The 18,705-nt window shown below is 38.4% G+C and overlaps 1 protein-coding gene across 2 annotated transcripts in view; it reads left to right on the top strand.

Moving 5' to 3' along the window:
• Nucleotides 1-18,596, top strand: part of map3k5 (mitogen-activated protein kinase kinase kinase 5) — a 189,857-nt gene extending 171,261 nt beyond the window's left edge. Inside the window, exons 28-29 of one of the 2 annotated variants that reach the window (XM_063040440.1) lie at nucleotides 4,807-4,883; nucleotides 17,586-18,596. In XM_063040440.1, the coding sequence (XP_062896510.1) occupies nucleotides 4,807-4,883; nucleotides 17,586-17,670 (162 nt within the window). In that variant the 3' untranslated portion in view covers nucleotides 17,671-18,596. Of the gene's footprint in view, nucleotides 1-4,806; nucleotides 4,884-7,643; nucleotides 7,825-17,585 lie in introns of those variants that run through there. The other variant, XM_063040439.1, reaches the window with a different exon arrangement.
• Nucleotides 18,597-18,705: the final 109 nt, after the last annotated feature.

The following is an 18,705-nucleotide window of genomic DNA, read 5'->3' as shown; positions in this document are numbered from 1 at the left end:
CCTTTCCTATCCTTCTTATAATGTGGCAACGTAATTGAACACAATATTTTGTTGTTACTGGATCAACATTGTATAGAGTTTCAGCATATTCTGCCTGAGTTTATACTCTAAAACTCCATCAATACAGTCCAATATGTTAGATACTTATTAATCACTTTCTAAAGTTAAGAATACATATACAGTGGATTCCAGTTAATTGGGACACATCAGGACCAATACATTTTGGCCCAATTAAGCAGCTGTGCCAATATGCTGAAGTTCCATGGAAATTTTTAAAAAGGTATTTAAAAAAAGTCTAACTACTGTTTAACTGATTAACAAATCATGTATTTAAACAAAATACAGAAGTTAAGACACTAGCAATACTACTACAGTAATATGGAACAGCATTAGTTCCTAAAATTTATTGATGGAGAAATTCATCCAGTGTACATGGCCATGTTCTTTTGAATGACCGTAAATTAACAAAATCAGTACAGACACTTTGTGCAGGTAATCGGTCCATTATGTGATCCATTGGTTTCTTTGAACCTGATATTGTTGTGTATTTGTAGCCAAGGAAACAGTTCAGTGTGGCACAATTAAAGAGAAAAGGTCTGTTTCTCAGGCATTGTAGATATAATCTGTACAAACTTTTTGAGGCAGGTCCTGGAGTTATGTATATTTCCGTGTTTCTGTACTTACAGCTTCAGCACTGCCTTCCTCGTGTGCTTTCCTGAATTTAATGCCGTGCCAACATTTCCATCAAGACAACCCACCATCGGTAGCTTTAAAATCTTTGTGAACAGCTTCTTATTCAACTCCCCTGACTTGTTTTGTTTAAACATTGGTCCTCTGACACACACACCTTGTCCAGTTACAATGGAAAACCATTGATTGAGGTTCTCTTCAACATCTGAATCTTTACCTTCTTTGTTTTGTTTTGGGATACCCATGTCGTCCCTTGGGTAATGCCCATTCTTCTCGCAGTTTGTCTTGCTGCTGTATTGTGTGTGCAATTGTAGTTTTTGGCACCCACGTTATTTCGGGAGCTGACAATGAGTGATGTTAGGCAGATGGCTTTTAATTTGGTCTATTAGGGTATTTTTTTCAGCTAGTGTCAAATCTTTCTATGGCAACTTAGCAGAGGCATGAAATATTTTAAGGTCAAAATAAAAAACAAAATTAAGAAAAATACCAGCCTTTTGAATCAGCCTGCGTCCATCGACCCAAATGAATAACATAACACAAGCACATGCAAATGAAGCTATTAAAAAATTATCTGCTCTAAGCATGGTGTGTGGTGTCTAACAGCCACATAAGTGTGTACAACTGACACTAGTTAAAAACTGTTCAGCAACACTCTCCTGTCCCAATTAAATGGATGGTGTCCCAAATAAACAAAGGGAATCTCAGCTATTTTCTCATTTGTTTTTGTTCTTTAAGAGTTGTCCCAAATAAGCGGCTGTCATGATTAGTCCATGGCCCGATTAACCAGAATCCACTGTATTAAGAGTTTGAACATCTTTTAAAACTGGACATGGTGATTTAAATCACATTTGTAATATTTATTATTAAAGCGGAGAAAACAAAAGCAGTAATGTGGTTATGTGTGATCTGTATGAAATACTTCTTCAGCTACGGTTACAGTACTCAGTCAAGTTCTGATCATCAATTACTGGGAAGGATTTGATGACATACAGTAGAGGATACAGAAGAGATTCACATAAATCTAAGTTATTTGGTAAAATTATTGGAAAATTAAGGAAAATTTTCTTTACCTAGAGTGGTGCATGGTGGGACATAGAACAGCACAGCATAGAGCTCATACCTGAGAGGTTGGTGGAGGCAGAAACCCTCAATGCATTAAAGGCAGATCTCAATGAATCATGATCTACAATGCTGGGGAGTGGGAATAACATACATTTATCTTTTCAGTCTGCCACAAATGCTATAAACTGTGCTATAGGTTTCCACAATTCTATTTCCCCCTACATAACACATCCATCTTTAATTGTAACGTTGTTCAGTCGATACATTCCTTGTGTTAATGGGCCTACATGTTTGTTGAGCTAGCACATTCTACGTTTGTATGTACAGAGCACCAATGTAGCCTCTCTGGATAATAAATTTCAAGTGTTCGCAGCTCATCTGCTGCTAAGCCCTTACCAATGTCTCTGTCATCTTTGAAGGCATGAGTTTTCCAGCATACTTCTGGCTTATTCATTCTATTTGCCTTATCCTTGTGGTAGTCAAAAACTATGCTGCTCATTGCCTCAGTGTAAACACCGAGTCACATTTACCTATGCCACATAAGTTTCTCTTCACCTCAGTCCTAAATCTCTTGCTGTTTTATTTGAGACAGTTGACCCTTATTCTACGCAACCCAGCCAGGGGGAGCATCATGTTCACATCCAGTCTCTCTGGATATGTCAGAATTCTATAACTTTCAAATGCATCCCCTCTTATTCTTCTAAGTGCTGGTGAATGCAAACCTAGTCAGTTTCTTGCACCATGGAGTTGGTCAGGTAAACCATCAATATATTCTCCTTTGGGTAAGGAAACCAAAACCAAGTGTGGTGACATTAATTCCCTGTATATTTATAACACAGCATGATGCCAACATTTCATTTGCCTTTTTAACTCCTTGCTATGCCTGTTTGTTTTCAATGACTTGTGTTTAAGAACACTTAACTCTTTTTCTATGTCAACATTTCCTATTCTTCTTTGTTTAAATTATATCGGGATTTTCTGCTCTCTGGCTGAAGAGGGTAACTTCGTATTTATTCACGTTACAAGTCATTTTTTTGCCAATCCAGACACTCAGTGGCCACTTTATTCAGTACCTACTGTACCTAATAAAGTGGCAACTGAGTGTATGTTCGTGGTCTTCTGCTGCTGTACCCATCCACTTCAAGGTTCGACATCTTGTGCATTCACAGATGCTCTTCTGCACACCACCATTATAAGGTGGGGTATTCGAGTTACTGTCACCTTCCTATCAGCTTGAATCAGTCCGGCCATTCCCTTTTGACCTCTATCAATAACAAAGCATTTTCGTCAACAGAGCTGCCACTCACTGGATTTTTTTTTTGTTTTTTTTTTGCCATCCTCTATACATTCTAGAGGTAGCTGTGCACAGAAATCTCAGGAGATCTGCAGTTTCTGAGATACTTGTCCCATCAGGCACCAACAATCATTCCACGGTCAAAGTTAGTCAGATCATATTTCTTCCCCATTCTGATGTTTGGTCTGAACAACATCTGAACTTCTTGACCATGTCTGCATGTTTTTATGCAATGAGTTGCTGCCACATACATTGCTGATGAGATGTTTGCATTAACAAGGTGTACCTAATAAAGTGGCCACTGAATGTAAATGGCCTTGCATCCTTTTCACCCTTTGTCATGCCATTCATTTTAGTGCTGTTGACAATATTTGGAAATTACATTTGGTTCCCTAATCTGATACGTTGTTATACATGTTATGAATGGCTGTGGCACATTGATCCCTGCAGTACCCAACTAGTTGATACTTGCCACATTGGTAAAAAAGTTATTCCCTATTGCCTCTTCTCGTTGTTACTGTCAGGAAGGAGGTACTGGAGCCTGAAGGCACACACTCAGTGATTCAGGAACAACTTCTTCCCCTCTGCCATCCAATTCCTAAATGGACTTTGAACCCATGAACACTACCTAATTTTAAAAATATATTATTTTTGTTTTACACTATTTTTAATCTAACTATCTAATATATATATACACACTCACAATAATTAACTTATTTATTTCTTTCTATATTATCATGTATCACATTGAACTGGTGCTAAGTTAACAAATTTCACGACACATGCCGATGATAATAAAGCTGATTCTGTCTCCTGTCAATCAGCATTCAACCCACACCAATATATTAGCCTCAAGAGCTTCCTTAATCTCCAAGTATATCAGAGCTACTGGTTACTGTACATGCATAAGAAAGCTCTGTACATTTGTCCCAGTATTTCCCCTTTAGAAATCCACATTAACTCTGAGTAATCCTGGTGATATTTTCTAAGTGTTCCATTTTCTCAACATTTAAGATAGAATCCAGTATTTTGAAAATACAGTCAGATCACTCCTTATTCCTTATTCTTACATTTTAATCCTGTGATTGAGTTATTATTCTGGGTAAATCAGTTTAATGACAACAGATCCTTGCAATGCCTAAGAACTGTCATATCTTTCTGGTGTGGACTGATTAGTAATTCTGCCAGTTACAGCTAAACATCATTCTTCCCCTATCCCAGGTCACTAAATACTTGTCAATACTTTGGCCTTTCTGATTATTTTTTGTTTTTGTTCATGACAGAATAACATTCAGATAAGGATTCCTACTACACTGTTTCTCACCATTTGGAAAGTGCATTGTTTTATCCCTTTTAGTTGCACTGTAGTGATCACAGATTTGTTTTAACCACTCACTTTGGTAATGTCTCCTTGAGTTTATTGGTTTCATCAACAAAGCTGCTCTATATTGGCAACCCTAGATACACACAGACGGTAGTAATTGTTTCTGATGAAGGAAATGGATCCTCTCAGATTTGCCAAGGGTGTCACGTTGAGATCATTATCAAACTTTCTATGATTATTTTACAATATTGTTTGCCTCAAATTTACCATTCAAATAAAACACAGTTTAGAATGTACAGGTAGAAAAGGTGCTAATTTATTGTTAATTATAGTTTACACATTCCAAATACAGTATGTTTGTAATTCAAAATGTGATACACAGCAAGATCGGTTACCTTCTTGTGGCCATAAAGTTTTTTTTTCTTTCTTTACTCAGTTTGTGGCAGATGATTACACTCTGATGGATGTCCTCAACTACATGACAAGAGATGATCTGAAATGCTTGAGGTTAAGGTAAATGATTTGGGTTATTCTTTGTCTGTTTAATTAGCTGGGAGGGTCAATGCTGGATCCATGAGGGAAGCTGACATTTCAGAACCCTTTTAAGCAGGGAGAAACAGGAATTCTTCTACCCATCTATTTCTTTCTCCCTCCCTACCCATCTTAAATTCTTATAGATTCTTCAGGAAAACATTCGGTCAATCTCCCCCAACCCGTATTCAATCTGATTGTCAGACTCTCCTGCCACTGGTGTCCATGTGGTCCACTTGACTGACTGGCCCAGGGGAATCTGAATTCCTAAATGTCACTGAGATCTATAAAATTAAGAGGAGTTGATGTACTTTGCATTCACAAAAGATGGAAAGAATTTCAGTGACACACAAAAGTAGAAATATAGAAAATGAAAAGACTAGTAAATCTGCTTTATCTATTCACTCTTTCCTTTCTAATTATGTTACTTCTGATGTGTGGCATTTTTTCTATCCTACTGAGAGAGATTATTCCTTTTTTTCACATGTCCAACATACTTGTACTGAAATTGATTTTTCCTTAATAGATAATCAGCTGATTTCATCTGTTTGCTCTTGCGATTATCAGAGTATAGATTTCGGATCATGCCCCAGTTACCCTGTCCATAAATTTCCCTGGTTTTCCTCAAGTGAACAAACATTGGCATTTTAATCCGACCTTGTTGTCAGATAATGATTTTGTAAAATTTATGAAGGACCTGATAACTTTTTTTTAAGTACTAACATGTCATCTGAAATCTCATCCCAGGTTGTCTGGGATGCCAAGAAAGCACGTTTGAGGGGTCAAATAATTTCATATACTGTGAATCTGAAAAGAAAGACCTATTTAGAGCGTTTAGACTTGATTGGTCAAATTAAAGCAACAGTTCAATTATATGCCCAGACCAAAAATCCTATATTGTATAAGAGGAGAGTAGAACTTCAAACTAAGTTTGACCTCATCTCCACTCAGCCAGTTGAACGCCAACTTCTTGAAAGTAAGAGTCGATTTTATATTCACGGGGATAAGTCCGGTAAGTTTTTAGTTAAGCAACTAAAATGCTCTAAAGCTAAACAACAAATTACAAAAATTCGAATGGGAAATGGGAACATTACTTCAAATCATTCTGATATCAATGACACATATAAGAACTATTATTCTCGACTTTATACTTCTGAATCTTTAAATGACACTATCTCGGTTGAGCATTTTTAAAATAGTTTAAATATTGCTTCACTCTTCCCTGACTTTAAAGCAAAACTCAATGAACCATTATCATTAGAGGAAATATCATCTGCCATCTCTGTATTACAGTCGGGTAAATCTCCAGGACCTGATAGCTTTTCAGCAGAATTTTATAAACCATTTTCTTCACTGGTTTCGTCTCAATTATTTTTAGGTCTATCCGATTCATTTAAGCAGGGTAAATTGCCTGCATCATTTAATGAGGCATGTATCATTCTTTTAGCCAAAAAAGGTAAAGATCCGACAGAGCGTTCTTTGTATAGGCCGATTTCTTTATTAAATGTCGATGTTAAAATTTTGGCTAAAGTTTTGGCTCGTAGATTAGAAAACATTATACCCTCTATTATTTCTGAAGATCAAACTGGTTTTATCAAAAATCATCTTCCCTTTTTTAATATACGGCGCTTATTTAATATCTTATATTCACCTTCAACTGGGATTCCTGAATGTGTTATTTCTCTTGATGCGGAGAAAGTGTTTGATCGCGTCGAGTGGAATTACCTTTTTGCGGTTTTAGAAAAATTTGATTTTGGACAAAGTTTTACTACATGGATTAAACTGCTATATTAATGGTCCACCGCTTCTGTTTTGACCAACTCTCAGCAATCCCAGTCTTTCAGTCTTAAATACGGCACTCGTCAAGGTTGCCCTTTAAGTCCCTTACTCTTCGATTTGGCTATAGAGCCAATTGCCATTGCGTTTCGTAGCTGTGCTGAAGTGATGGGGATGCGAAGGGGGGGGTGTTGAGCATAAAGTTTCCCTTTATGCTGACGATCTTTTACTTTTTATATCAAACCCGACTACCTCCTTACCCTCAATGTTTTCACTTCTTAATAAATTTAGTCAACTTTCTGGTTATAAACTTAATTTACATAAGAGTGAACTCTTTCCTATCAATAGAGAAGCACAAGCTTTAGTATTCCATGACCTCCCTTTTAAAGTAGTTAACAATCAATTCACTTATCTTGGTATTACAGTAACAAGGAACTACAAGAATCTTTTTCAAGAAAATTTTACCAATCTTCTAAACTCTACAAAACAGAGTTTGACACATTGGTCACCCTTGCCTATGTCTCTTGTAGGTCGTATTAATGTTATTAAAATGTATATCCTTCCTAAATGTTTGTATTTATTTCAGTCTTTAGCAATTTTTATTTCTAAAGTTTTTTTCGATGGGTTAGATTCTATTATTTCGTCTTATCTATGACAGGGAAAAAGCCCTAGACTTAATAAAGCTCATCTTCAAAAATCTAAAAAGGAAGGTGCCTAATTTTCGTTTATATTATCGGGCAGCTAATATTCGTTGTCTTATTTTTTGGTCTTTCTTCCATAATAAGTCTGACTGTCCAAAAAGGGTGGCAATGGAGTCGAACTCTACTGAGGATCTTTCAGCTTCTGCACTTCTCGGTTCCACACTTCCTTGTCATTTGCCTAGACTTATTGTTAATCCTCTTATACTTTAAGAATATGGGCTCAGTTCAGAAAATTTAATGGTCTTCATGGTTTTTCTCTCTCTAGCCCTATTTTACACAATCATCTTTTCCTACCTATGCGGGATTCAACATTCTACGACTGGCATAGAAAGGGTATTAGGCGTTTTAAGATCTTTTCATAGATAATCGTTCTGCAACTTTTCAACAGTAGTCTGTATTATTGATATATTGTTTAGCTTTGTTAATCAGTGTTTTGATAATTTAATTCTCATTGTACATATTGACATGTTGACTTGATTACTTTAATTTTTTTTGTTGATTTTCAATAATAATAAAAAAGATTTTAAAATGAAAATGAAAATGAAGGTCAGATTTGTTCATTGGCATAATATCATGTGAGTCATGGCATCAGTCAAATTACTTCACAAACATTTGTGCACTGTTATGAGGTAACCCTTTTTATTTGGTTACCAGTAATCACAGTGAGGGTCCAGCACGTTAACCTGTAATGCATGAGACTCTCAGCCACAAAAGGGAGGCATCACGGGGGTGAAGCAAAGGCAACAGCTGCCCAACCACACCGACATCTATCTATACACTGAAATATGTTGCTACTGTCCTCAAAGTAACATACAAACAAATTTCATTATTTTTTTCATGTGAAATCTCTCTGCTTCCCCTTCGACCACCTTTCAGTAGCCTTGTACTGCATCACCCCCTCTGTCGCTGTAATCTAGCTGCTGGAACATTGGACAGTACAGTTTTGGAGCAGTTCCTTCAGCCCACAGTGTTCTCCAAGCTGATTAAGCTCATGATAGCTAATTACACATGGGATGCTGCTCCTTTTCTTTTCAAATCAGTGTAAATGACATTAGTGGCATTTAGATCCCTTTGTCCTGTATGGTAACTTCAGGCTGGGGGGTAATTGAAGGTATCATTGAAATGGTGGATTTGTGGCTGCTTGGACCATTGGAATTCTCTGTGGGACAAAGGTGACCTGTGCAAGAGTAACAGGTTGCTGCTGAACTGAAGGGTGACCAATATTCTTGTGGGGAGGTTTTCTGGAGCTGCTCAGGAGGGGTTTGACTGGCATAGCGTGGGCTGGAACTCAAAGTACTGGTCTAACAGATGAGACCTTTGAAGCAGGTGTCGAGGTTAAAGGGGCAAGTCCAGTTGGCAGGATAGGCAGGATGGAAGATCTGATCGGCAGTGAATCATAGGTCAGAGCCTGCAGAGAAACCATGATGGGTAACGGATTGCTGATGTTCTGAGAAGGGCATATCAAATGTCCAAAACCTCATACCATCTGTGACTGCAAGCAAGACTCCAAGATGGACAATTACCTCCCTGGTTCTAAGCTTAAGAATGTCTTGGAGAAGGTGAAGGACATTTTGAAAGGGGTGGGGGCAAACTGTCTAATCCATATTGGTACTAAGGATTTGAGCAGGAAGAGACGAGGTCTGGAAAAGTGACTATCCTAACTTTTATGGCTGTAATCTCAGGATTACTCCCAGTGCTACATGCTTGGAAAGGGTAGAAAAAGGGATTATGATTTTGCGGCTGAAGAGATGATCCATGTGGGAGGACCTCAGCTACTTAGACGATTGGAAACCCATTTTGGGCAAAAGTGACCGGTACACAAGTGATGAGTTGCAACTGAATTGGCGGAAGGTTTTCTGGAGCTACTCAGGAGAACTTAAGGATTGAAGGGCGCCCATTCAGAACAGAGATGCGAAGAAATTTTTTTAGCCAGAGGGTGGTGAATCTGTGGAATTTGTTGCCACGGGCAGCAGTGGAGGCCAAGTCATTGGGTGTATTTAAGGCAGAGATTGATAGGTATCTGAGTAGCCAGGGCATCAAAGGTTATGGTGAGAAGGTGGGGGAGTGGGACTAAATGGGAGAATGGATCAGCTCATGATAAAATAGCAGAGCAGACTTGATGGGTGGAATGGCTGACTTCTGTTCCTTTGTCTTATGGTCTTATGGTTTAAACTGGGACCCAAAGAACTGGTCTACCAGATGAAACATTTAAAGCAGATTTATGGGTTAGAGCGAGCAGGTCCGGTTGGTAGGACAGGCAGCATAGAAGTCTGATAGACTGAACTGCCTTGTTTTAATACAGGAAGTCACTCAAATAAAGCAGATGAACTCAGAGCATGGTTCAGCACAGGGGATTGTGATATTATAGTTACAGTATTATGGAAACATGGCTTGAGGATGGGCAAGACAGGCAACAGTGTTCTGAAGTTTCAATGCTCCTGGCATTATGACAGAGGTGGAGGTAAGCGAAGAAGAGGGGTTGTGTTATTTATCGGAGAATATATCAGCACCACTTAAGATATTCCAGGTGAAATTGTTTTGCAAGGTTAGGTGGATCAAACTTAAAAATAAGAAAGAACTTGGGTTTATACAATAACCTCCCCGGTAGTCAACAGGAATTAGAGGTGTAGCTATTTAGAGAAATAAATAATGAATGAGAAGTGTTGGATTAGGAAGTGACTTAGGTGATTTTAACTTACCTAATATTGACCATAAGACTTCGGAACAGAATTGAGCTATTTGGCCCATCAAGTCTGCTCCACCATTTCCATCTCAACCCTATTTTCATGCTTCTCCCTGTAACCTTTCACACCCTGACTAATCAAGAACCTATCAAGCTCCACTTTAAATACACCCAATGACTTGGCCTCCACAGCCGCCTGTGGCAAAAAAATTCCTCAGATTCACCACCTCTGGCTAAAGAAATTCCTCCTTATCTCTGTTCTAAATGTACGTCCCTCTATTCTGTAGCTGTGCTTCTGGTCCTAGATGCCCCCACTGCAGGAAAAACTGTCTCCACATCCACTTTATGTAGGTCTTTCAACATTCAATAGCTTTCAATGAGATTCCCCCTCATTCTTCTAAATTCCAGTGAGTACAAGCCCAGAGCCATCTATTGCCCCTCATATAATAAGCCTTTCATTCTCAGAATCATTTTCCTGAACCTTCTCTGAATCCTCTCCAATGTCAACATATCCTCTCTTAAATAAAGTGCCCAAAACTGCTCACAGTACTCCATGTGAGGCCTCACCAATGACTTACAAAGTTTCATCATTACATCCTTGCTTTTATATTCTCACCCTCTTGAAATGAATGCTAACATTGCATTTGCCTTCCTCACCAACAACTCAGCCTGAAAATTAACCTTTAGGGAATCCTGCACGAGGACTCCCAAGTCCCTTTGCACCTCAGGGTTTTGAATTTTTTTTCCCTGTTTAGAAAACAGTCTATGCCAGGGGGTAGGTAACCTTAAGCACAAATGATTTTCTAGCATGCATTATTCATTAATTTGAGGCAAAACATAACTAGATGTATTTAAATGGATAATTCCCATATTTCAAGTTTTTTATTGCATTTATCTGGTCAACTGTTCACTCATTAATACGCGATCCGGCCCACAGAGGCAAAAAGGTTGCCAACCCCTGGTCTATGCTTCTATTCTTTCTACCAAATTGTATGACCATACACTTCCCAACACTGTACTCTATTTGCCACTTCTTTGTCCATTCCCCTAAGCTGTCCATGTCTTTCTGCAGACTCCCTGCTTCCTCAACACTACCTGCCCCTCCACCTATCTTCGTTTCCTCTGAGAACTTGGCCAAAAGCCATCAATTCCATCATACAAATCATTGACATACAACGTAAAAAGAATGGGTCCGACAGCCAATCAGAAAATGCTCCCTTTAATCCCACTCTTTGCTTCAAGCCAATTAGCTAATGCTCTATCCATGCCAGCATCTTGCCTGTAATGCCATGGGCTCTTATCTTGGTAAGCAGCCTCAAGTGTGGCACCTTGTCAAAGGCCTTGTGAAAATGCAAGTACACAGCATCCACCAATTCTTCTTTGTCTATCCTGCTTGTTATTTCCTCAAAGAATTCTAATGTATGTGTCTTACATTATATATTCCCTTAAGGAAACCATGCTGACTTTGGCCTGTTTTATCATGTGTCTCCAAGTACCCTGAAACCGCATCCTTAATAATCAACTCCAACATCTTCCCTATCACTGAGGTCAGGCTAACTGGCCTATAGTTTTCTTTCCTATCCCTTCCTCCCTTCTTGATGAGTGGAGTGACATTTGCAATTTTCCAGTCTCCTGGAACCATTCCACAATCTAGTGATTCTTGAAAGATCATTACTAATCTCACCACAATCTCTTCAGCCACCTTGTTCAGAACCCTGAGGTGTAGTCCATTAGGTCCCAGTGACTTATTGACCTTCAGACCTTCCAGTTTTCCAAGCATCTTTTCCTTAGCAATAGCACCTGCAGTCACTTCTGCTCCTAACACTCTAACTTCCAGCATTCTGCTAATGTCTTCTACAGTGAAAACTGATGCAAAATACTAAGTCTGTTTGTCCGCCATTTCCTTGTTCCCCCTCTTCTGTTACTACCTCTCCAGCATCGTTTTCCAGCAGTCCAATATCTACTCTTGACTCTCTTTTACTCTTCATATATCTGAAAACCTTTGGTGTCCTTTTTGATACTGTTGGCAAACATCTTCATATTTCACCTCCCCCCCCCCCATGGCTTGTTAGTTGTCTTCTGTTGGTTTTTAAAAGTCTCCCAGTCGTCTAACTTCACACCAATTTGTGCTCAATTGTATGCCCTTTCTTTCACTTTTGCTTTTAACTGGGACTGCCTTAGTGCTAGGGGATTAGGTGGGTTAGAATTTAAGTGCATCCAGGAAAGATTTTTGATGGAATGTGTGACTAGTCCTTCGAGAGAAGTACATCTGATCTCTTCGGAATTGCTGTGGGACAAATGCCATTGAAATGCCATTGGGGAAGCATTCGAGACTGGTGATTGTAATTAAACATATTTTCAGGGTGGTCATGGAAAAAGATAGAACTGGTCCTCATCAAAATCCTAAATTGGGAAAAAGTCAATTTTGATAGTATCATACAGGTACTTGAAAAGTTGATTGGGAAAGACCGTTTGCATGTAAAGAAATTGTCTGCCTTTTAAAATTGAGATAGAATGAGCTCATGTTCTTGTCAGATTGAAGGGAAAGGTTGGCATGAGGAAACTTGGTTGACAGGGGATATTGAAGGTCTGTTTAGGAAAAAGAAGGAGCCATATGATAGGTATAGGCATCTGGATAAAGTGAACCCTTTGAGAAGGGTAAGGTATTTAGGAGTACACATATGAAGGAAATTAAGAATACACTTTAAGAACAGCACAGATATAAGATAAGAGAGGAGAGATTTAAAGGAGATCTGAGAGGTAACTTCTTTACACAGATCATAATGAGTACGTGGAATGAGCTGCCAGAGGAAGTGGTCAAGGTAGGTACAATTACAACATTTAAGAGGCATTTGGACAGGTACATGGAGGGGAGGGGCATGGAGGATTATGGACCAAATGTGGGCATCTGGGACTGGCAGGGATGATGTTATAGTTGGCATGGACCGTGGACTGAAGGGCCAGTTTCTGTGCGGCATTATTCCATGTATTTGTGACTCTAGAGTGGAAGAAAGGGCCATACTGGGAGACAAGATGAAGGAAAATCCTAAAAGATTCTATAACTATATTAATAATAAAAGGGTAGCTAGAGAAGGGAGTAGGTCCTCTTACAGATCAGAACACTGATCTATGTGTGCAACCACAGGAAATGGGTGAGGTCTTAAATGAATACTTCTCATCTGTGGAGAAGGACACAGAAGCTAGTGAGCTCAGAGGAGGGACCTGTAATATCCTGAAACATATCAACATTGCAAAGGAGTTGTTGGAGGGCTTGAAATGCATAAAGGTGGATAATCCCCAGTTAACCAGTTGCATCTCAGAACATTGTAAGAATCAAGGAAAGAGATTTCTGAGGCCTTGCAAGAGATGTTTATATCTTTGTTAGCCACAGATGAAGCCCTGAAAAACTGGAGAATATCTAATGTTGTCCCGTCACTTCAGAAGGACAGCGGGGATAATTTGGGGAACTATATAGACTGGTGAGCTTTACATCAGTGGAGGAAAGTTATTGGCAGGGATTCTGAGTGACAGGATTTATTTGCATTTGGAAAATCAAAGATTGACTAAGGACAGTCAGCATGACTTTTTGCACAGGAAATCATTTCTCATGAATTTAAGTTTTTTTTGAAGAGGTGACCAAGAGGATTGATGAAGGAGTTTGCTAGATATTGTCTACATGGACTTCAGCAAGGCCCTTGACAATGTCCCGTATGGTAGACTGGTCCGAAAGGTTAGAACACATGGTGAATTAGAAAATTTGATACAAAATTGCCTTGGTGAAAGGAGCCTGAAGGTAGTGGAGGGATGTTTTTATAGATTGGAAGCCTATGACCAGTGGTGTACTGTAAAGATTTGTGCTGGATCCATTGTTGTTTGTCATATGTATTAATGATTTGGATGAGAATACAACTGGCATGATCAGTACGTTTGCAGATAACACCAAAATCGGTGGTATTGTGAACTATGAAGAAGGTTGACTCTGATTATAACTGGATCTAGATCAACTGGGAAAGTGGGCAAGTGACTGGTAGGTGGAATTCAAATTGGACAAATGAGAAGTGTTTGCACTTTGGGAATTTAAATCAGGACACAGCAAATGTGAGGGCCCTGGAGAATGGGGTACAAGTTCCCTGTAAGTGGGAACACAGGTAGACATAGAGGTGAGATAGGCAGCTGGCCATGGCATTGAGTTTTGAGGGTTGGGATGTCATGTTACAGTTGTACAAAATGTATGGGTAGGCTATCTCAGAGTATCATGCACATTTCTGGCCACCACACCATAGGAGGAATGTGAGTAAACTAAAGAGGGTGCAAATAAGATTCGCAAGGATGTTGCCCGGATTGGAAGATTTGAGTTATCAAGAGACATTGGATAGACTAAACCAGTATTTCCCAGAGTGAAGGAAACTGAGAGGCAGATGACAGAGATACATAAAATTATTACAGGCATAGATATAGTAAACACGTTAAATCCTGCAGATGCTGGAAAATCCCGTGTTTGTTTCCCATTGTAGGGTGTTTACAATTAGAGAGCATTGTTTAAAAGACAGAGATGATTCAGAGGAATACAGGCCAAGCAATGGCAGGTGGGAAGGAATAGCTTAGGTGGGCATCTAGGTTGGAGTGGATAAATTGGGCTGAAGGAATTTTTTTTTAGCTTTCTGACTTAATATTCTAAGATGGGAGGGGGAATGTTTAAAAGGAATCTGTGGGGTAAACTTCTCACACACAGTAGTTGGTATCTGAAAGGAGCTGTCAGAGGAGATGTTGAAGGTAACAGCATTTAAGAGAGGTCTTGACAGGTCCTTGAATGAACAGAGCATAGAGGGATATGGAATTAATGGAGGCAAATTGGATTCATGTAGATAGGCATGATGGACAGCATAGGTGTGGTAAGCTAAAGGCTCTCTTTCTATGCTCTACGATTCTATGAGTCAATTTACCCTGCCTGTAGAAAAAACTTTCCAAAGACACAAAAACCTACAGACAAAATCAGGAACGTGGCTGGCATTTATTACAGTAAAGATAACCTTGCGTTTACACTACCAAGTGCTCGCTAGGGGCCTTCAGTTTAATCAGCCTGCTGACTGGCCAACATTTGTCTAACAAATAACAAATGTGGTGTTTTCTGAGAGCAGCACATTCATAACTTCCTTTGTGAATTGAAGGCTCAGTGGGCTGAAAGCTTTTTACTGAGTTACTGAGTTCCAACAAGTCAAGGCATTGTTGATTGCACTTCTATCAACATTGGGTTTTCTCACATCAGCTTTATGCCTTTCATCTCATTATTATTCAGCGATGTTTGACTGCAGAAATGGCCTATCAGCATGAATAACAGTTATTTAGAATGCAGCTGTGTTACCATTCATAAGCACCAGTTCATAATGCCTCAAGTTATTTTATGGCTTACATACAGTATATTGGCTTGGCATGCCATAGCTCTAAATCCTCCCTTCCCCAGACTCTGGACCTAAACTTCACTCCACCCAAATTCAGCTCTTACAGTTTGATCCCTCCTGCGACTGAGAGGAACAGCACTTTGCGTGGCAGAATTTTTAGGCCTAGTCTTTCTATCCTAATCCTTGAATATATTTGTTTAGAAGTCCTCATGCCACCAAATGGGTGTGCCATATTAGCATTGTGGTACTATTTAAGTCAAAGGTCTGCCACTGTAATTTCAGGCACACTACTGAATGACAGTTGGAAGATGTGTCATTTGGGATTGTGCTTGGGTTAGGAGGTAGTCAGAAGGACTGGTGGCAGGAATTAGAATCAGGTTTATTACCAATTTCTTATTGGTATGAAATTTCTTATTTGCTGCAGCAATACAGTGCAAGGACACAAAATTACAATAAATTAAAATAAATAAACTACCAAAAAAAAGGAATAATAGGGTAGGGTTCATAGACTACTCAAAAATTTGATGGCAGAGGGGAAGGAAGTGTTTCAGATTCACTAAGTATGGGCCTTCAGGCTCCTGTATCTTCTCTCTGATGGTAGAAACAAGAAGAGAACATGCATGTCCTAGATGGTGAGGATGAAGGTTAGGACCTGTGGTCAAAAAGGAGCAAGTGACATATCCAGGATGAGCCACGTGGAGCTGTTCTGATGAATACTCTGGGGAGGTGAGGGATGGGGGCATGCATAGTGATTGAATAAGTTGTTGGGAATATGGGCCAGTGACTTGTGTCGAGCCAGAGCAAGGGTCTGAAAAATCAAGGAATCATAACTCAAGTATAATGAGATAGGAGGGTTAGAAAAACAAGAAATCAAAAGACGTAAACTACGAGTGTTCAGGAATGTGGAATGTTAGAACGTCAGGGGGTTGGAGCTGTTTTAGTAAAATGTGGTGGTCCTCAGAGCATAATTTCTAACATTCTCCCAGGGGACCATTGCACAAGACATGGCATCATCCTGTCTACGACTGATGCTAATCAAACTGGGAAGTGCCTGGTGGTTTTTCAAGTTGATGTGAAATAACCAGTAAATAAATGAAATCACATTTCAAAGGCAATGTTAGGTTGCATAATGCTGAAAAGAAACACAGCACAACATGATCAGATTTCTAGGTCATAATAGCCATGCTGTTATAGCTACATCGTCATGTTTCTTTCTTTTGAATCCAACACTTCAATGCTTAAACTTTGAAATAATAAAAAATAATGCTAAAAATACTCAGTAGGTGTCTGTGAAAGGGAAAATATAGTTTTTCAATATTCTTTATCAGATCAGATTAGGTTAAATTTTTGATTTCTTAAAAAGATTTGAATGGTCAAATACATGATAATATTTCTCTAATTGTGTCTTCTTGACTCATTGCTTTTATTAATCCTATGGATAATTTGAAACCCTGGAGTGAAGGAAAAAGAAAAGTATACTGATTCTATCTTTCTTTGATTTGCTCCTTTGTTCCTCTCAACTCCAATATTGCCATTATAGTTCTTTTCAATGCAATGTCTGCTCTTTCATGTCTGTCCTGCAATTCCAAATTTGGTCTCCTAAATGAGAAGGTATATGAGCATAACACCATAAGTATATAGGAGCAGAATTAGACTCTTCATCCCATTGAATCTACTCCACCATTCCATCATGGTTGATTTGTTATTCTCTCAACCCCATTCTCCTGCCTTCTCCTTATAATCTATGATATGTTTAATAATCAAGAATCAATCAAGCTCCGCTTTAAGTAGACCCAATGACATGGCCTCTACAGCTTATGTTGCAGAGTGATTCAGCATTCAGTTCAATCATTATGTTGATGTATTGAGATTGTTTATTGCAATTTAATAAATATATTTTATCTAAAGGGTTTAATGTAAATTTTTTAAGTCATTTTAATTCTGAATCATTAAGAAAAAAGACTGTGGGCTGATTTCCAGTCTGTAACAACTCTGGTACATAGGCTAAAATCTTCAGATACAATAATTTATTTATATTACCTCTCACTCATTGGTTATTTTTATTGCATAAATTGGATGTCAATAATTTGTAATTGATCAATGATTGTTTTTTTCCCTTCTCTAGGGGTGGAATGCTTTGCAAATTGTGGAAAGCAATCATTGAGAACAGGAAGAAAATGGAATCTACTTCCCCAGTAGATCATGTGTAAGGAGCCTGTAATGGGACACACAAAAGTATCTCTTCATGAAGTACTAGCACTTTAAAAGAAAATTTGACAATGTCTTGTTTATGAGTCTGCTGCAATACAGATAAATGGGGGCCGGGGGGAGAGAAAAAAACCTGAAACACTGACAAATGCACGTGTGTTGCCAACAGATATTCAATTTAGCTGGCTGTTTATATTCAAAATAACCATATCTGAAAAAGTGATTAAACAGGTATTTAAGGAGTAATTTTCCAACATCTATATTCACTGTGAACGAGGATCACAGATCTTTGATCCTCGTTCACAATTAATATGAATTGGAAACCTATAAACAGGGTGTAAATTATTTGCCAGCCTTGAATTAAAGATGTGCAGACATTTTGAATTTACAAAGCATCTACAGTCCCAATGGGTTTAAACTCTGTGCAGAGAGCACAGAATCCAATTACATTTTAAGTTCTATTTTTGAATTTTTCTTTTAAACATGGGGGGAAACAATTGTGCACTAAATTCTGTTTTTTATATATTGTTTTGTGCTCTTTTGGACGACATTTTGCTGAACTACTGTTAATGTACAAACGTATATTGCGCAAAACTGCACATAACTTTTTTACAATGTTTGTAATGTAGCCACTGTCGTAAGTTGTCTTAACTTTTTTTCTGCCTTTGAACAACCTGAGTTACTGTAGTAAATTTTGTAAATGCACATAGGTTATATATGTAATTGTCCCAGTTTTTGTAATGTAAATTATATGGCTTTATGTTGTATAAATAGTTAGTCCCATTCCCTTTGATGGATGGTGAAATATGTTTAAAATCATCATATTATGATTCACTTTTATTGTTGATCTTTGTGTCACAAATTACTTGTTCTAAAGATAAATACTTTGATAGCCACTTTTAGCAATAAATGAAAGAAAATTACAAACACATGAGTATTATTACACTGCCATTTACAGAGTTACGGAATTGTAAATATTTACAGAACAGAAGGAAGTCATTTGGCATGTTGAGTCTGCACTGGCACTATGTAAATGA

Source organism: Mobula hypostoma, chromosome 2, assembly GCF_963921235.1.
Source record: "Mobula hypostoma chromosome 2, sMobHyp1.1, whole genome shotgun sequence".
In the NCBI taxonomy this organism is placed as follows: Eukaryota; Metazoa; Chordata; class Chondrichthyes; order Myliobatiformes; family Myliobatidae; genus Mobula; species Mobula hypostoma.
Note: the sequence above shows the minus strand (reverse complement) of the source record. Positions and strands in the feature narration are given on the sequence as shown.